The following is an 18302-nucleotide window of genomic DNA, read 5'->3' on the forward strand; positions in this document are numbered from 1 at the left end:
AGAAGAGGGAGCTTTGGTTTCGTTTAACCACATGAGTTTATTTATTCACATGTGTAAATTCCACTAATGGGGATTGATATGATATATGAAGTAACATTTTTTATCATCAAAATGGGAGATTCTGAAAGGACAGTTCTGCATAAAATATAGCAGGATCAGAACTTAATGTAGTAGTAGGTGCTCAATAAATGTCGATCAATGAAGGACCTACAAAAACTCATTAATAAACAAGGAACCTTTGTTTCCTTTATTGCTACTAGATCAGTTTTCAAAAATCTACACTATAAAACCTGAAAACACGAAAAGCTGTCGAAACATATCACGGGGGAAATGGTAAGAAATGAGTCAAGCTGTATCAAAGAATAGTCTTCCTTATTTTGTAACTGAATGAAGTCTCCCTAAGTTTAGACAGATGCTAGAACAAAACCCGGGGAGTCGTTTGCTACTATTAAGTTTTGGTTGGTTAAAAACATGTGTCCTTCACTTGAACAGACCACATGAGGCTTGCTATGTCAAGGGCAAATCTTTTGCAACAGCTTTATCTGAGCTATAGACCCCCTGAGTTAAGCAGGGCCCCATCAGCTTTAGGGCTCGAAGCTACAGGCAAGCAACAGCACATACTGGAAAAGGCAGCACCAGAGTGGTGGCAAGGAAGATGGCGAAGGGCTGTTAGATGGAAAGATCACGTAGAGGATGGAACTGGAGGAGACAGCTGGCTTGTTACAGGGTGAATGTCCGCAAGGCCCACACACACGCCTGCCAGCCCACTCACACCGTACTGAGGCACGGCCATCAGAACACTCGGAGCACTGCTTTTCTTCCCATCAACGGCACAACAGTCAAGACGTTCATAACGAGCAAGAGCGTTTTTAAAGGCATATTACCCTTTGGCTTTTCTCCCACCTCATGTACCATGACACCAAAGAGGTAAGTGCCAAGACACCAAACGTCATAGAAAGTGTAAAATAAAGTAAGCGGCAGCCAGCTCAAGTTGCCCTAGAGTGGTTCATTTGTGTGTTCAAATCTGCCCTAGTGTTTCACTCAGCTGCCTGCAGCCTAGGAACCAGAGAGCACTGGTGCTCACGGTCACACAACACACCCAAGGTGACGCCCGAGGTCACATGCATGACTCTTGAAACTGCCCATCTGCAAGGCAACCATTTTGAAACCAGCTACTAAGACAAACCTCTGAACAACTACTTGTCAAATGGAAGCGATTCCCATTTATTATACACAAATACACAAGCTCCTTATTATAAACAAAGTTTCGTCTTCCAAATACCTGTTTCTTTCTCGGTTACAGACTAACCAACTGGCCCAGGAGATTGCCTCAACTGTCCTCCAGAGCAATCAACGCACACCAAACAGCAGCAAATCTGCCCTGCACCCGGGCACAGGGCCCCACTTACTTGTTACTGCAATGTTGATCTCTCCTGTTCTAGGAGTGAGCTCCCCATCCTGAGGAAGAGGTGAGATCCCCGAAGTTCGAAGTGGCTCCAGGCCAAGGGAGTTGTCACTGGCCAGGTCACCTAGGGCTGATCTTCGGTTAACTGCTTGGGTTCTGGTGAGCCTTTCCATATCAAATGCTACGTTATCAGTACATGGCAAATTTGGCTGCAAAACATTTCCAGATTAAAAGTACTTATAAGAATAACAAATCTTTTAGAAAATTCTAAATGTTTGATACCCTGTTGAAAAGACTTCAAGTTTTTTTTCCGTGTGGTTTCCTCTCATTTCTTTCCCCACTTACCCTTTCTCACCCACAAGTTTTTCTGTAAAAGAAACAGATTTCTTCCCAAAAATTGGTGAAAAAGAAAACTAAAATCCACTGCAGAACCGAGAAAACCAGATACTTCATCTTTATGAAGAAATGACAACCTTTGGTGGACATGGCTCACGGGCACAGGAGTTGTTCAATACATTACAAAGCTGACAAACATTTAAAATGTGTCGCTTTGGCTCTTCCATCAATGTGGAGCGAGAGCAAATGACATAAAATACTGCTTTCATCCTATTAACTTCTCTGTAATGGCATTTATCTGGCAGTCAGTTTTTAAACGTCTCCTACCTTTAAACACAAGGAAAGCATCCAACCAAGAGCAGATCAACCCTGAAAAGACCTTGAATCGTGAGTAAGGGATCTGTTTCACAATCTAAGAATCTAAACCTGAAGGAGAGTTACAGAGCTGCCTTGGGGCCAAAGCCTACCAACTAAAACATGGATATGAGAATCTTCTGATGTAATAATACAGATACTTGGTTTCCCTAGCAACCTTTAGTTCTTGTAGCAGATAGCACGTCAGAGGCAGAGCTGGGAAGGATGGCTGAGAGAAGCTGAAGTATAGAGAAGTGACAGCCGACCAAACCCAGAACAATGGCTTCTCAGCCAGGAGAACGCTGTTCTAGATCACCCCAGAGCCTAAGTACAAAAAATGACAGCACAGTGCAATAACTGATGCTTATAATGATACCCACTCAGAAGAGGTTTATTATGGCCTTTATATTTAAAACATGGTAGCCTGTAATAGATTTTAGAAGGGTTTCATTAAAAAACAGAAGGGAAAAGTATTAGTACTTCAAAAATAGGACTTAAAAGAAAAACGAAACCAAACCACCACCAAGGCTAGAGGCAATGAAAAGAGATTAAGTTAATCCTTCCCAAAGTATCTGCCACATGTCAGGTATTGTGGAAGATGCTCTATGTTAAACTCCTCAAAAGGAGTGGGTTTTGTTCCCCAGGAGACGTCTGGCGACGTCTGGAGACATTCTGATCGTGTGACCGGTGTGTTGTGCCACTAGCATCAGGAGTAGCCAGAGGGGCTGCTAGACACCGAACGGTGCACAGGACGAACCCCACCTGATGGAATTATGTGGTGGTGCTGAGGTAGAGGAACCCTATGTTAAATGATGTCACTGATGTGATCGCTGCAGATGGCAAGATACAAGGGGTCATTACTGCCCAACGGGACTGTTAAGCTGTCATCTGATAGCGTATTTTGAATACGACTGCTTGGATGTGCTTTGGGCTGCAAGGCTACCATGAGGAATTCTTTCGGTGGGCCAAACTCAACTTTTGGTTCTGTAAGGAAATCACTCATCCACTCTTTCCTGAAGCCAGAGAGTACTTTGTTTTCCTCCAAAAAGCATTAATTGTGGACATATACTTCTCTTAAGGAAGTCTCCACGATCCTCAGTCAGTGCTGAAGTTGTCTGCACAGAACCGGACCAAAGGCCCTGCCCAGAGCCGGCACCGCCCACCACCACTACTGGCAACTGACCAAGGCACGCAGGGGAGCAAAGCCAGATCCGAGGGGAAGGAATGTAAGTGATGACATGTGATGCTGAATGCAGAAAAAATTACTGCATAGTCTATATTCTAGTCCTTAAAACAAAATAGTGGAGTGCAAGAAAACCCCATCCATCTCTCCTATGGCGGTACTTTACCACAATCCAGCACCCACAGAAAAGTATGCTTGCCAGTGGACTAGCTCAGTCCTTTACCATCTCTTCTGGGACTTCCCCAAGGTGGCCTGGACTTTAAGTACTCTGGGAGAAAGGCACTGCAAGCCGGGGCTCTCTCGTGAGATGTGACCATCCCGCTTTTACTACGTTAGGCTGCACTTGGAGAGGACACCACACAGACGCAGTAACAAAATAAGAAACATACCACAATTCCCAGGGCCTTCAAAATATTAAGTTTGCACATTGGACAGGTACAGTGTTCACTAAGCCAGGGATCCACGCAGGATTTGTGGAAAACATGCCTGGAAAAAATGGGAGACTTGTATCACAAATTACATGCTAAACAACTATTAGACCAAAAGAAATGGAATTTTTAGTCAGTTTCTCCTCCTTTTCCGACATATTGGCAAGTCCCAAGAGACAAATATTGGGGATGTACTAATACACGGCTGGCAGAAAATCTCCTGAATCCAATCTGGATGACGAGAACTGTAAGTAGTATTTGGCAGTTCAGTCTTTTTATTTCACCATTTGAGGAAACTTAGGATATTTATTATGAATGAAGAAGACAAACTATACTTTATTAATCAGTTATGTTTTCTGTAACAGCTAAAGTAGAAAAACGCAAACTCAAGAAGATATGAAACAAGAGTTATATGAAGTTTCCTGCAAAACTACAAATTAGTTTCATGGAACTCAGTTTAAATGTCACTTAAAACATTTTTACTTGTTTTTTAAATTAAAAATTATTTTTAAATGTTCATTTTTTGAAAGAGCAAGTGAGGGAGGTGCAGAAAGGGGGAGGGAATCCTAAGCAGGCTCTGCGCTGTCAGTGCGAGGCCCGACACAGGGCTCGATTCCACAATCTTGGGATCATGACCTGAGCTGAAACCAAGAGTCAAGATGCTTAACTGACTCAGCCACCCAGGAGCCCCTTTAATTTTTTTTTTTTTTTTTTTAGAGAGCGATGTACGCACCAGGGGAGAGGGACAGAGGGAGGGAGGGAGGAAGAGAGACAGATTCTCAAGCAGGCTCCACACTCAGCAAAGAGCCAGACATGGGGCTTGATCGCATGACCATGGGATCATGCATGACCTGAGCCAAAATCAAGAGCTGGATGCTCAACACACTGAGGTATCCAGGTGCCCCTAAAACATTATTTAAAAAGACTTCTAAGCAATCTATGCTAAATGTATGTAAAGGCTGCAGGGTGGTTGGGAATATTCTGGGGACAACTGCACCTAAGAATTAGGTAACACTGAGCCAGAAGTTTTCAGTGGAAATGTTTTAGGGAGAGAGAAGATGGGTGATCTGCTCTTGCTCAGGAGAGTGGAAGTCGCATCCTAGCAACTGAACCTAAGTCAGTTGTGGAGAGTTTAGCATTCTTAGAAAAGGGACGTTGCACCTTTTGGAAGTGAGAGAAGACTTTGAGGGAGCTGTGGAAATCATTTCTCAAGTTCAAGTACTCCCCATGGCAGCTCTCAGAGGTTGAAAGGAAGCCACACAGAAGCCCCAGAGTCCTGGCCAAACAGGGAAAGAGGCAGATGCTGGGACCCATATTCAAGCACCTTTGGAGTAACTATACGTGGAGTCTTGGGATAAAAGAAATGTTAAGAAAGATATCAAATTGAAACATGGTATGCCTTTAAAACTTTGTCAATTTATAATTTATATGTGGCTTATAGTTATATATAGCTGTTCAAAAAATTGCAGTTTTGATAAAAAAAAAAAAAGAGGTCCAAAGAACTCACTGCTTTAACTGGGATTTGGAAGAAACATTCATATCTACAGCTTCAATATGAACAACATGTGTGTGCCCACCTGCTGCCACTTGGTGACCGTGCACTCAATTACTTTGGGTAAGAATAATGATCATGAAGTCTGAATTTATCCATCTCGTGGGAAGCCTGTAGATAAAGCAATGAACTAGAACCTCATCATCCCTGGAGGCTTTTATTTAAACCTGCAGGTTTCTACTTAAGGGGTTAAAGTCACCAAACCATAGGGGAGCTTGAAATTCATTTACAACACACAAGGCCTTGTCATGTCTGCTTCTTGTTCCTTTTATTCTCATATGAGAATGCTCCAAGAGTGCTCCCACCCACAGGGCCCCCCCTGGGCGGGTGTTTTAAGAGCTGGTGTTTGCTGTAGTCTGGCAGAGACTAGAACAAGGGTTCTAATCTTTCTGGGGATTCAGATCCCTTCAGGTTGGCTAAGTGACAGATCCTCCCCCTTACAAGGGTGCATCTGCCTAACCCTGGCCTACAGACCTCTGAGGGTTTGGTTAGCATTGGGTAGAGGTGGGTGGCTGGGAGAGGTGCTTGAGGCCAGTTCTGTGATGGACTTTGGGCAGTTGGCAGGTGACAGGAGAGCTGAGGTTGTGTGACCTCTGTGGGGGGAGGGCGCTGACTTTAGCCAGCTGTTTGTGGGGACCTTGGTTTCAGCAAGCAGCAGAGGTCTGGGGGTAAATGGTGGTTTGCTCTCCCTCTTCCCTGTCACCTCCCTGTCACCTTTTTCTTAACCTACTGTCACCCCCCTTCTTTCCGGTTTTCTTAACCTATGTCCTTTCTTTTTTATTACTGGTTGTTCAGAAAGAATAAAATGTTATAATCCCATATTTAATTTTTAAGGCTCCATGAGCTGAGTATTCTCTGCTTATCTGTTCCTTTAGTTATAAATGCATTTTATTATGCATTTTTTTTCTTATGTTGGACCTTATAGGTTTGTTGATGCAAAAGAAAGTGTCTCTCCAGCCCCCCTTGGGTACTGTAATGGACAACAAAGACTAACTGGGTCTTCAGGGACAAACTGAGAATGTCTCCCTTTCCTAGCTAACTCAAAATCCGAAAAAAAAATTTTTTTTCTTAAAACAAACAAAAAAACTTTTCCTTTTGACTATGTGTCTAACCCATGGCTCTCCTACTCTTGACCCCCACCACAGTCCGCCACCTGCCCCCTCCCTCCTTTGACAGATTTCCCAACAGCTGAGTTCCTGTACCTCCCCTGGAGCGAGATGGGGAGATGGCCAGCCTGGTTCCCTCAGCATTTCCCTCTCATCTGAACACAGCCGGGCAGCTTTCCTGTTCCCCTGGGGCCCCCTGACCCCAGCCCCCTTGGGGTTGCTGCTGGAATCTCAGTGAGTAACTGACCTGTGCTCCTTCTTTCCCTCATCACCCATGTCCTTACCCTCTTGCTTCACTGCTGCACCAAGCTCAGCCTGGTGGCCTCCCCCTTCCTCCCAGACACAGTTCTGCTGCTACAGTGTGTGGAGCCTTCCTGACTCCGCTGTGTGGCCAGCAAGCCACAGAGGTGGAGTAGGGAGGGGGGCAGGGAAGGAAGGCATGCTCTACCTTGTGAGGCTGTTTGGAGCAGTATGCAACAAACTATTGTGGAATACTTAGAAAAGCACCAATGGCATGCAAAGGAAAGGTACTATTAAACATACACTCAGGCAAAGTTAATGGTAACGTTTCACATGACAGAATGAGTGAGTGGGCCTCAGGTGCTGGCACGCCCAGCACCCGTGACCTCGGACTAGCTTGCACGTGTACCACAGACGTCTCACTGGGTGGCAGCTGGGGCTAGCCAGACTTTGAGAAGCCCTTTGAGAGACTCGAGTAGTCAAAGTATACACACACAGAAGCATTCAGGACAGAGAGGTGGATAGGGATAGGGATGGAAGGCAGGTAATGGGCTGAGGAACAGGGAACCATGGGAAGGACAAGCAGATCACAACTTCAACAGAACAGTTCTTTATTCTTAGAAGAAATACCTTGGGGTACAGAATGCAGAATTTATGGAACACGAAAGGAACAAAACCAGCAGAACTGCACTGCATACGGTGTCCGCCCCCTTTCCTCCTTCCCGAACCAACACAAACTAGAGAGAGTAGAACGATGGCTGGGGGTGGGGTGAGGAGTGCACACTAAAGGGGAGTTGTTTGCACAGCTCTGCAGCCTCCTGGTGCCATGCAAGAACCTGACAAATATAAAAGGACCTGGGATTACTAAAGGTCAGAGATGAGAAGTCTCCCCCCTCGCTGGGCCTGGTAGCAGATGCTATGCAAATAGGCGCTCCTTCGAGGTGGGGCACCACAGTGATGCACCCCTCTTAGCACCCAAAGTGGCATCTCCGACACATGTTTATCCAAGCTGCGGCACTCCACTTCTGAAAAGTATTTTTAACCAGTAAAGAATTTTGTGGCTGACCTTTAAATCAGAGGTCTAAATAAGGCGGTAGTCTCTAGGGCATGCTGGCGAACATCCTAGATGATCAGCCGTAATCAACTGACACAAGCAGGAGGCCCCAGAGCAATGCCAACCACCATCTGTTCGCAGTAAATGAACGTGACAGAGGACGAAAAGTAAAGGTCATGCACCAAAAAGCCAGCAATCCATGAGGGCACTGCTATTGATAGACAGAAAGTTCAGTCTGCAGACAGGCTGGTTAAAAATCAAGGATGGATAGAAACAAAGGCACCTAGGTTTTCTTCTTCCCTTACTCAGGTGAAGAAGGTTACAGTGAGCACAGATCCTTCTCTAAGTCTGGGGGTGAGGGGAGGGGGCCGCAGGGCAGTATTTGGAGACAGATTAAGAAACTGCTGCAGGAAGTGCTTGCTTACGTCGAGATGCCAGGGATAGAAAGAACAAAACCTGGCAGGAGCAGACAGTCTACAGAGCAAGGTCCCTGAGGAAGGGAAGGGACACATCGGAACAAAGGGGGTCCTCCTCCACCCAGACAGGAGGGGACGCTGCAGGCGTGGCTGGGAGGCAGGTGCACCTGAAAGCTTGCTGTCAGGCAGCTGAGAATTTCAGTATCTAACAACCATTATTTCTTCCGTGGAGGTGATGAGGAAGCTCTCCTGCAAGAGTGAGGAACAAAGGGATGAGCTGAGGTGTTTAAAGGAGACAGAACACACTTAGAAGTGTGGCTGTGAGGAATGACAAGAGCTGACCGGGAAAGGGAAGGGCTCTAGGCAGCACCCTGGGCCCAGTTGGGGGTCTGCCTGGAGTCCCACAGGAGGCAGGGAGGTACTAGTGCCACTTGGCAACGAAAGCTCAAGGGAGATGCTCAGTCTCAAAGACCTACAGGTGAGAGAGGAAGGGCAGGGTGTCCCAGGCTGAGGGAACAGAGTAGGCAGGGGCACAGGCCAGAAGCAATTTGAAAGTACTCTAGAGGAGCCCAACGGAAACCAGAGGCTTAGGCAAGATTTGAAGTGAAGATGGGTATGTGAGCGAGGTCATCCTGTAAGGTCTGTGGTTCTCAACTGCTGACATCTGTGGTTGTCACAACTGTGTGTGGGGTGCTACCGGCATCTAGTGGGTGGACCCTGGGATCCTGCTAAATATCCCACAATGCACAGGGCAGCCTCCGCCGCCCCTCCACACTGGCCCCAAATGTCAACAGTGCCAAGGCTCGGAAACCTGGCTCCAGGTGAAAAGTTGTCAATTCTGGTCCCACAAAACGTTGCTCAATGTGCAAAGTTGATTTTTACTGTACATGAGAATTATGCTGTTGTTTTACCGTTTTGGTAAGGTGAATGGTTCTGCCAAGCATGTTGTGTGACACAGCTTAGAGAAAGTTACAACTTGTTGAGGCTTAAGAAGTAAGCGGTACAGACACCAACCTGCTCCAAGGCAAAAGGGGAGCTCTGATATACAGGCAGTGGGCATGTCTAGTCCAGACAAGGACCCAGCATGGAAGACAACCGACTGAGGGAGCAGTGCCCTAACTACGTGTACAAGGAAGTATTGCTAACGGTTGCCAAAATTGTAATACTCAAAAGCAGACCATGGACACAAAGGGTGAGAACCAGTTCTCTGGTGGCAGGAGCAGCCACAGGGATGGCTAAGAGCAGGCCGAGCTCTAGACTCTGATGGAGGGCATGCAGTTTCAGCATTGCTCAGGCACCTATTCAAAACCACACGCCTGGGCTCCATGGTGTTTCTAAATGTTCCCCACTGATTCCAACACAGAGTCAGGTCTGGAAAGCACTGAATGAAGTTAAGAAAAAGGAGGACTAAGAACAAAATGCTGGAAAAGCCAATGCTTAAGGGGGCGGGGGGCATGGGGAGCAAGTTTCTGGCGTAATCCATCTTTGGCCAAGGCTCCCCTGAGGAAGACACCCTCTCATCAGTAATAACCATGAATGGCTTTAGAGGCCTTTTGTGCTTACGTCCAGATGGTTCCTCTGGAGGAGGGACCCTGGCCTGAAATATGAAGATGGAATTTGGCTTCTTCCTGGTGATTCTAGTGTCAGAAGAAATCTGTGCATGTAAAAACATTTTTAAAAAGCAGCTGAGAGATGATAATATTTTAGAATGTACCTACTAATCTTTTTCCTGGTTTGTACTTGGATGGGTCTTTCCTTCAGCCTCACGTGACCAACGATGACAGGTGAAGGAAATCTAATTATACAATTACAAAATTTAGTTTTCTATAGGACAGTTTTGTAGATTATCCTTTGTATGTAAACTAGACTGACCTGACTTCCAGACTCTGGTTTTCTGTTTCAGCATATGGAATTATTCTTGAGTTTAGGATTAAAAAAAAAAACAAACCCAGAGATCTTTCTGGGTTCAAAATAGCCTCATGGAGACAAATACTGACATTTATCCTATTTGCTCCCATGTTCCGTGTTATTAGAAGGTCAGGGTCAAGTAGCGTGTGTTTTAAGAGAAGGGAGAAGGAAGAGGGAAAGTCCTCGATTTTCAGCGATTTCATATTTTTCCAATCAACACTCAGAATTGTGCATCTTACTGTTTCACAATCCCTAGCTTGAGATGGCGCTGTGGCAAAAATCAACATGCTTCCAAAGAACATCTGCTCTTTTTAGAGAGTGCCACAATACAGGTGAAGACCCTCTTTCTGGAGGGAGGTATGTGGCCCCAGGTGTGGAGTGCCAACATTCAAGGCTGACCTTTACTTGGACTCTGCCATTTCTGGATTGTGTGGCCTTGGCATCCACTAGGAGTGTCACTGTCCTTCACTGTATGATGGGGAGAAAAGCACTGACCCTCTCCCAGGACAGCAAATTCTGAGAGCACAGAGCAGAGTGACTGGCCTGGAGCAGGCACACAGCACCCAGCAGTCCCCCACTGCTTGGGGGAAGCATCCGTCCAAGCCCCAGAGTTCTGGTTTCCACTGCCAAGTGAGCATCACTGAGCCTTCATCGGAGGGCCCAGTGATGTGCTCACATTTAATAGGGAGAGGAACTAGTGGCTGGTTTTGAAACCCATAAAAGTCACAGAGTTAAAAATTCTTGACCTTGGGGCACCTGGGTGCTCAGTGGGTTAAGGGTCTGGCTCTTTGTTTCAGCTTACATCATGATCTCAGTTTTGTGCGTTTGAGTCCCGTGTTAGGCTCTGTGCTGGCAGCGTGGAGCCTGCTTGGGATTCTCTCTCTCACCCTCTCTGCTCCTCCCCGACTTGCACTGTCTCTGTCTCTCTCAAAATAAACAAATAGACTTAAAAACATACTTTAAAAATTCTTGACCTTAATGCTCTTAGGCTTTGATGTGTCCAGATGTTTTTTCCCCTTGTGTTTCTCAAGGCAGAGAAGTCCGTGCAGTCTGTGCTGAGTCAGCACGGCCTGCTGCCGGCCACAAGAGCCATGGGTAAGGTGGCTCTCAAAAGCCAGTAGGATAACCACTCTGAAAGGGACACATGCAAACCATGTTAGGATTAGTCCTTTTTAAGCCAAGAAACCTGACATACTTGCAGGGGAGAATCCGGACAACATCATTCTGCTTATAGCTCTCAATGCAGACTGCACAGTGATCAAAGTCTGGGTCTGTTTCCTGCAATGAAAAGCACAGGCACAAAAGTCACACGCTAAAACTAAAGATACACCTAAATAGAGGAGATACAATCCCGCTAAGAACTCTCCTGTGGCAACTATGGTAAGCAAGTGATTATGAAAAGTTATGAACAATTTTAATGTGTTTTCATTTGCTTACCTGTATTGACCCAAATTGCATCTAAACCACTCTACTTTGTTTTTAAACTATGTTGTAACAGTTAATACTACTTCTGTTTGTGAAGTGTCTCAGAAGTCAAAAAAACAAGATTCAAATCCACTATTACCTTGGACCATCCTCTCACCCCCCCTCCTCCCACTGCTGCAGCACTGTTCTGGTCCAGGTCACTGCACACCTTCCACAATGTGCATCTTCATCAGAAGGGTCGTGTGACCACATGTCTAAGTACAGGCAGAAAGGACAGTGAGCCCCCAAAAGACAAAGCCCCAAGGACGGGAGCTGGTCACAGATTTGGGGTAGAGCATGGTCATGGCCCAACTCATTACTGGGTCTTTATCAAGGGTCAGGAAGAGTCAGCCAGGTGTCTGGTCATGAGGTTAACTGGCTTCCTTCCTCATCTGTGCTGGAAAATGGATTCCCCTGAGTTAGCATTTCCAGGAGCCCAAGCCAGGAAGGGTGAGACTGTTTGCTGTGTTGTGGCCACTTGGACTGAAACTCAGTGGGACAACACTTGGTACCTCTAGGAGGTACAAACTAGGAAGAGGTGTTGTTCTGAATAAGGAAAGATTGTTTTGTGTTAGCCTGAAGGACACAGTAGGGATGGACAGGCTACACCAGCTCCAGGGAATTTTAGATTAATGTGGCTGCTGGGCCAAGAAAGCATTCATAGGGGTGACCACTCCTCTGGGGTTGGAGGGCAGCTGTTTTGATGCTGCTGTTATTTTCTGCAATGAAAAACTGGATATGGTGATGTCAAGGTGGTGGGAATAAAAATGAGTGAGGTCCAGAAAGTAGTGAAACTAAGGAGGATGGAAACTCATCTGAAATTATCCTCCCAGAGCTGTTTGTTAAAATGTGCCAGGGGGTAGGGCAGAAAACAGTTTGGGATTTATGCCTTTAGAGATGCAACTTTTTCATTTTAGATAACTGAGTACATTGGACGTAGGGTCTAACACCAAGTTGCTACTTTGTCCTTATAGAGCAGAAGCAGGCTCCACGGAACTGGAGACCTGACTGGGGAATTGTGGTCAGCGGCTCTCAGCCACAGCCTCAGTCACTGCTTTTCTCATTCAGTTCCCAAGCCGAGGGCTCAACCCTGACACACTGTGGTCTTCCTTCCACCAGTCTAGCCTGCCATACAGAAAGCACCTTGCGAATGACACTCCTTCGAGATGTGGGCCTCCAGCTCTCTGTTTAACTGGTGAAGGGCTAAGCAAAGGAGGTGCGGCCAGGTTTCAGGAAGCATAGGGAGGAGAATGTTTATTCTTGGCCACTGAGTGTACCGACGGACCCATTAATTAGCATTCTTCCTGAAAGTATCCCTGGTTGCGGCCGGAGAAAGCTCCGTGGAACACCACAGCTGGGGTAACTAACTGTAAGTAGACCAAGGAAGCTGATAATGGCAGGAGCACTGAAAAGTCCAGGAAAGTCGAAAACAGCATGAAGGGCCTTCAAAGGAGGCATGCTAAGTGTAAGAATTCAAGGGGAGGTTAGTTTAAAATAAAGCAGGGGTTTACCTGGAGAAAAGGAATCACCTAACAAACGAGACACAGATGATTGGGATGTATTCTCTCCCACCAATCGAAAGCAAAACTACTTTATTATTTTTACAGTATTAAGGTTATTTCACTACTATACCTTGTCACCCTTTTTTACTGTTCTTGTTGTCAATTTGCTGATGGCTTTCTTAGCGGCATCTCCAAGACGACGCTATGAAAATTACAAAGAGAAACAGACTTTAAATGCAAGATCTCTGGATAAGGTGTTTTTTGTTTTTTTTTTTTAAGATTTTATTTATTTTGAGTGTCTGGGGCACCGGGGTGGTTCAGTCAGTTAAGCTTCCGACTTAGTTCAGGTCATGATCTCACAATTTGTGGGTTCAAACCCTGCGTCAGGCTCTGTGCTAACAGCTCAGAGACTGGAGCCTGCTTCAGATTCTGTCTTCCCCGCTCCCCCCCCCCACCAGCCCCCTGCCCCACCCCAGTCCCTCTCCTGCCTGTACTGTCTCTCAAAAATGAATAAATGTTAAAAAAAATACATATATTTTTCAGAGTGTGCAAGTGGGGCAAGGGCAGAGAGAGAGAGGGACAGAGGATCTGAAGCAGGCTCTGCACTGTCAGCATGGAACCTGATGTGGGGCTTGAACTCATGAACCGCGAGACTGACCTGAGCCGAAGTTGGACACTCAACCAACTGAGCCACTCAGGCGCCCCTCTGGATTACGTTCTTGATTTTAAAATAATTAAATATACAGTCCCTGTTATCTTACAACATTCTCCATGTCATATCATAGGAAATGGATTCTAAAAAAGCAGTTAAAAAAATGTAAAAAACTGGCATTTTCCTCACAGATTCAGCATCCTGAATTGAATTAATGAATTATTCTGGTTGAATAATGAAAAAAGTGTGTAATAATGAAAAAAACCAGGTGTCCTACTCACTACTGTATTCTATATTTAATAAACCTTTGCAATATTACAGCATTATTGAAATCTACTTCTTGTACAGGTCAGAGCACTACTACTGTTCTAACAGCTTTCCTATTCAGCTTCAAGGACAATTAGATGTATACATAAGCTGTCTTAGTAAAAGGAACCTCTGATGCGCCCGAAAATGCTTATCACGTTGTCAGGCATGGTGGAAGAGAGGTGGTCACGGGCTCTCCTTCTGTCTCTGCTACTACAATGTTCCATGATCTTAGGAAGGTGTGTTTATCTTTCCAGGGTTGGGTTGTCTGAACAGGTTAAGTTACGGAATCTCAAAGGCTGGATTTATCCAACATTTTGCCAGACGCTGCTAGCCCTGCTAGATACCAAGACCTACAGGTGGAAAGACCGTGCACTCCTAATCTTGAAAAGTTAACCGAACTGAGGAACAGACCAGTCAACACATTTTAACTGAATGTTGTACAGCAGGGCATGCCCGAGTAGGGAGGCAGCACAAAGGGGGGCGGGGGGGGGGGGGGCAGCCTAACGCAGGTGGGTGGGACAGGGCAGGGGAGGCAGGTCAGGGAAGGGCTTGAGGACAGGATGCCTGAGCTGAGACTTGGAACACTCATGGGAAGGAATTTGATAAGAAAAAGCACAGGGGTAGGAGGGGGGACTCCTAGACAAAGGAATGATTTAATAAAGATAAAGAGGTGTGAAATACAGGAAGGTGAAGGAAATTATCATTTGCTATGACTAGGAGGAGCATATATTTTATTGTGCAAATGAGAATGTTTTGAGAGTCAGAGGGCCCTACCAATAATCACCTGGGGATAGGAAGTACAGACAGGTACACGGGGATAGGTGGCCAGTACACACAAGCAAATCCTGAACTGTGGGAAGAGGCAGATGCTGAGGCTGAAGGAGGTTGGTGGGGGCTAGAAGAGAGGACCCTGATTTTATATCCGGAGGATTACAAAAAAAATATTAGAAACATAAAAAATTTAGGGAGATTTAAAAAAACACACAAAAGAATTCAATGAACCATATGTATTATGTATCTACATGTAGCTTCAATGATCAATATTTTACCTATATTTTTCATCTGTCCCCTCCTCTTTACTGTGCTAGGGGACTTCAAAGCCTATCACAAGCATGGTACCATTTCCCCCACAACATCTTCACTCTGTCTGACAGGACTTTCGTTTGGTGCCACTGTCTTACCTAACAAAATTAACACTAATTAATCAACATTATCAAATACTCAGACCTTACTACAATATCCCCAGTTGTTTCCAGGATGTCTTTATATAGTTGGCTTGTCTGACTCGGAATACAAAGTCCAAACATTGCATCTGGTTGCTGTTCCCCTCAAGTCTTTCCTAATCTGTATCATGTATGTATCTTTAGCCTTATGGAAACAGAACTGACTTAAACTGCATGTTTAATATTTATTAATTTTTGAAAGACACAGAGAGTGCGAGCTGGGGAGGGTCAGAGAGAGAGGGAGACACAATCTGAAGCAAGCTCTAGGCTCTGAGCTGTCAGCACAGAACCCGACGCGGGGCTCAAACCCACGAACTGAGAGATCATGACCTGAGCCAATGTCAGATGCTTAACCAAGCCACTCAGGCGCCCTAAACTGCATGTTTAAAGTGTACAATTTGAGGTTTTGACATGGCCCTTGAAAGCATCACTACCGTCAAGACAGCATCCCTCATCCCCCAATTTCTTTGTGCCTCTTCCTAATCCCTTCTTCCTGCCACCATTCCACCCATCCACTTTTTGCTTTTTTCAGAGTTTTACACAAACACAATACAGTATTATAGCATGTACTATTCTGCACGAAGTTTCTTTTACTAGGCATAATTATCTTAAGACTAAGCCGTGATGTTGAGGCACCTGGGTGGCTCAGTCATTTAAGCATCCGACTCTTCGTTTTGGCTCAGGTTATGATCTCACAGTTTGTGAGTGCAAGCCCCACAGTGGGCTCCATGTTGATAGTGCAGAGCCGGCTTGGGATTCTCTCTCCACCACCCTCTCAGCCCCTCCCCGACTTGTTTGCAAGTGCACGCACTCTCAAAAATAAATAACAAATTAATGCATATTGTTGCATGCATCAATAGTTCATTGCTTTCTTAGGCCATGAAGTATCCCACTACACAGATTATACCACCATGTATTTATTTTTTTACCTGTTGATGGAACTTTTGTATTGTTTCCCAGCTTTTGGCTTCAATGAACAAAGCTGAAAACCACTTTATTTACTTGTACAAATCTTTGTAAAGACCTGTGCTTTCTTTTCTCTGGGGTAAATACAAAGGAGGGAAGACCAGCTAGTATGGTGGGTGTGTTTGGCTTTTCAAGAGGCTGCCAAAGTGTTTTCCAATGTGAGTGGACCATTTTATGTTTCCATAAGTTGTGTATGAAAATCCCGGTTCCTCCACATCCTCACCAACACTTGGTATGGCCAGTCTTTTGCATTTGATTGTGATCACTCTAAGAGGTGTGTAGTGGTTATCTCAATGTGGTTTAAATTTGCATTTCCCGGGGCGCCTGGGTGGCTCAGTTAAGCAGCCGACTTCGGCTCAGGTCATGATCTCTCGGTCCGTGAGTTCGAGCCCCGCGTCGGGCTCTGTGCTGACAGCTCAGAGCCTGGAGCCTGTTTCGGATTCTGTGTCTCCCTCTCTCTGACCCTCCCCTGTTCATGCTCTGTCTCTGTCTCAAAAATAAATAAACGTTAAAAAAAAAAATTTAAATTTGCATTTCCCTAAGACTAATGGCAGAGAGTATCTTTTCAGGTACCTCTTGCCATGTGCATATCTTCTCTGGTGAAGCGTCTGAATCTTTTGCCCATTTTTCTACTGAGTTGCTCTCTTATTGACTTGAGAGAGTATTTTGCATATTCTAAACACAATTCCTTTTGTATATATCTTCTGTCACTCTGTGGCATAAGTTTCATTTTTTAAAAAACGTTTATTTATTTTTGAGAGATAGACAGAGTGCGAGCAGGGGAGGGGCAGGAAGAGAGGGAGACACAGAATCCAAAACAGGCTCTAGGCTCTGAGCTGTCAGCACAGAGCCCAACGTGGGGCTTGAACTCATGAACTGTGAGATCACAACCTGAGCCGAGAAGTCAGACACTTAACTGAGCCACACAATTGTTCCTGTGGCATAAGTTTTTAATTTTGATGGTCAGTTTATCAATTTTTCATTTGTGGACTATATTCTGGTGTCATATCTAAGCAATTTTTGTCTAAGCCAAGGTTATAAGACTTTCCCTTATTTTCTTTTCTACAAGTTTTATTGTTTTAGATTTTGTATGTAGGCCTCTGATCCATATTGAGTTAATTCTGTATATGGTGTGAGGTACTGATCATAGTGGGGTTTTTTTTTTTTTTTTTTTGCATATGCTACCCAGTTCTTCCAGCACCAATTGTTGAAAGGGCTGCTCTTTCTCCACAAAATTGCCTTTGTACATCTGGCAAAAACCACCTGCCCATAAATGTGTGGGACTGTGTCTGAACACTATTTTGTATCATGTATCTATCATTAAATAAATATCACAATCATTAATTTCTTGTAGTGCTTTGTAAGAACAAATTTGAAATCACGTGGAGTTACACCTCCAACTTCTTTTCCAACTTCCTTTTGGTTGTTCTTGACCCAGGGCACTCCCATAAGAATTTTAGGTTAAGCTTGTCAATTTCTATAAAAAAAGTTATTTGGGATTTACATTATGATTGACTGCACTTTGTCAATTATGATTGACTGTGAATGCACAGATCAATATGGAAAGAAGTGACATCTTAATAGTATTGAGTCTTCCCTTGAACAATGTATCTCTCTCGACCTACTTAGTTCTTATTTAATTTCTCTCAGCAATATTTTATAGTATTCCCTGTACAGGTCTTGCACATATTTTGTCAGATCTCTAATAATTTCCTATTGATTCTATGTTGTTTAATGCTAATGAAAATTGTACTTAAAAAAATTCAATTCTCATTTACTGCTTATAGAGAAATAAAGTTGATTTTTGTATATTGATATTGTATCTCTCAACCTTGCTAACACCCATTTATTAGTTCCAGAAACCTTTTTACAGACTCTATCAAATTTTTTACATAGACACTAATGTCCTTTGTGAATGAAGACGGCTTTACTTATTCATTTTTAATTTTTTTAATGTTTATTTTTGAGAGAGAGAGAGATTGAGCAGGGGAAGGGCAGAAAGAGAGAGGGGGAGACAGAATCTGAAGCAGGCTCCAGGGTCTGAGCTGTCAGCACAGAGCCCAACATGGGGCTTGAACTCATGAACTGTGAGATCACGACCTGAGCCGAAGTCGGATGCTTAACCGACTGAGCTAGCCAGGTGCCCCTACTTTTCATTTCTAATACGGGTACCTTTTATTTCTTTTCTTTATTCCTTGCTGTAC

At 44.7% G+C, this 18302-nt stretch overlaps 1 protein-coding gene across 3 annotated transcripts in view; it reads right to left on the reverse strand.

Annotated features, from left to right (window-relative positions):
- RNF130 (ring finger protein 130) overlaps nucleotides 1-18302 on the reverse strand; it is a 142586-nt gene that overhangs the window by 42665 nt on the left and 81619 nt on the right. For all 3 annotated transcript variants that reach the window (XM_053907616.1, XM_053907617.1, XM_053907615.1), the window contains exons 4-7: nucleotides 13079-13150; nucleotides 11178-11260; nucleotides 3668-3764; nucleotides 1410-1614 (exon numbers count right to left, since the gene is read on the reverse strand). In XM_053907616.1, coding sequence (XP_053763591.1) covers nucleotides 1410-1614; nucleotides 3668-3764; nucleotides 11178-11260; nucleotides 13079-13150 — 457 coding nt within the window. The remainder of the gene's footprint in view (nucleotides 1-1409; nucleotides 1615-3667; nucleotides 3765-11177; nucleotides 11261-13078; nucleotides 13151-18302) is intronic.

This window comes from Panthera pardus, unplaced genomic scaffold (assembly GCF_024362965.1).
Source record: "Panthera pardus isolate Hobbes unplaced genomic scaffold, ASM2436296v1 HiC_scaffold_2, whole genome shotgun sequence".
Taxonomy (NCBI): Eukaryota; Metazoa; Chordata; class Mammalia; order Carnivora; family Felidae; genus Panthera; species Panthera pardus.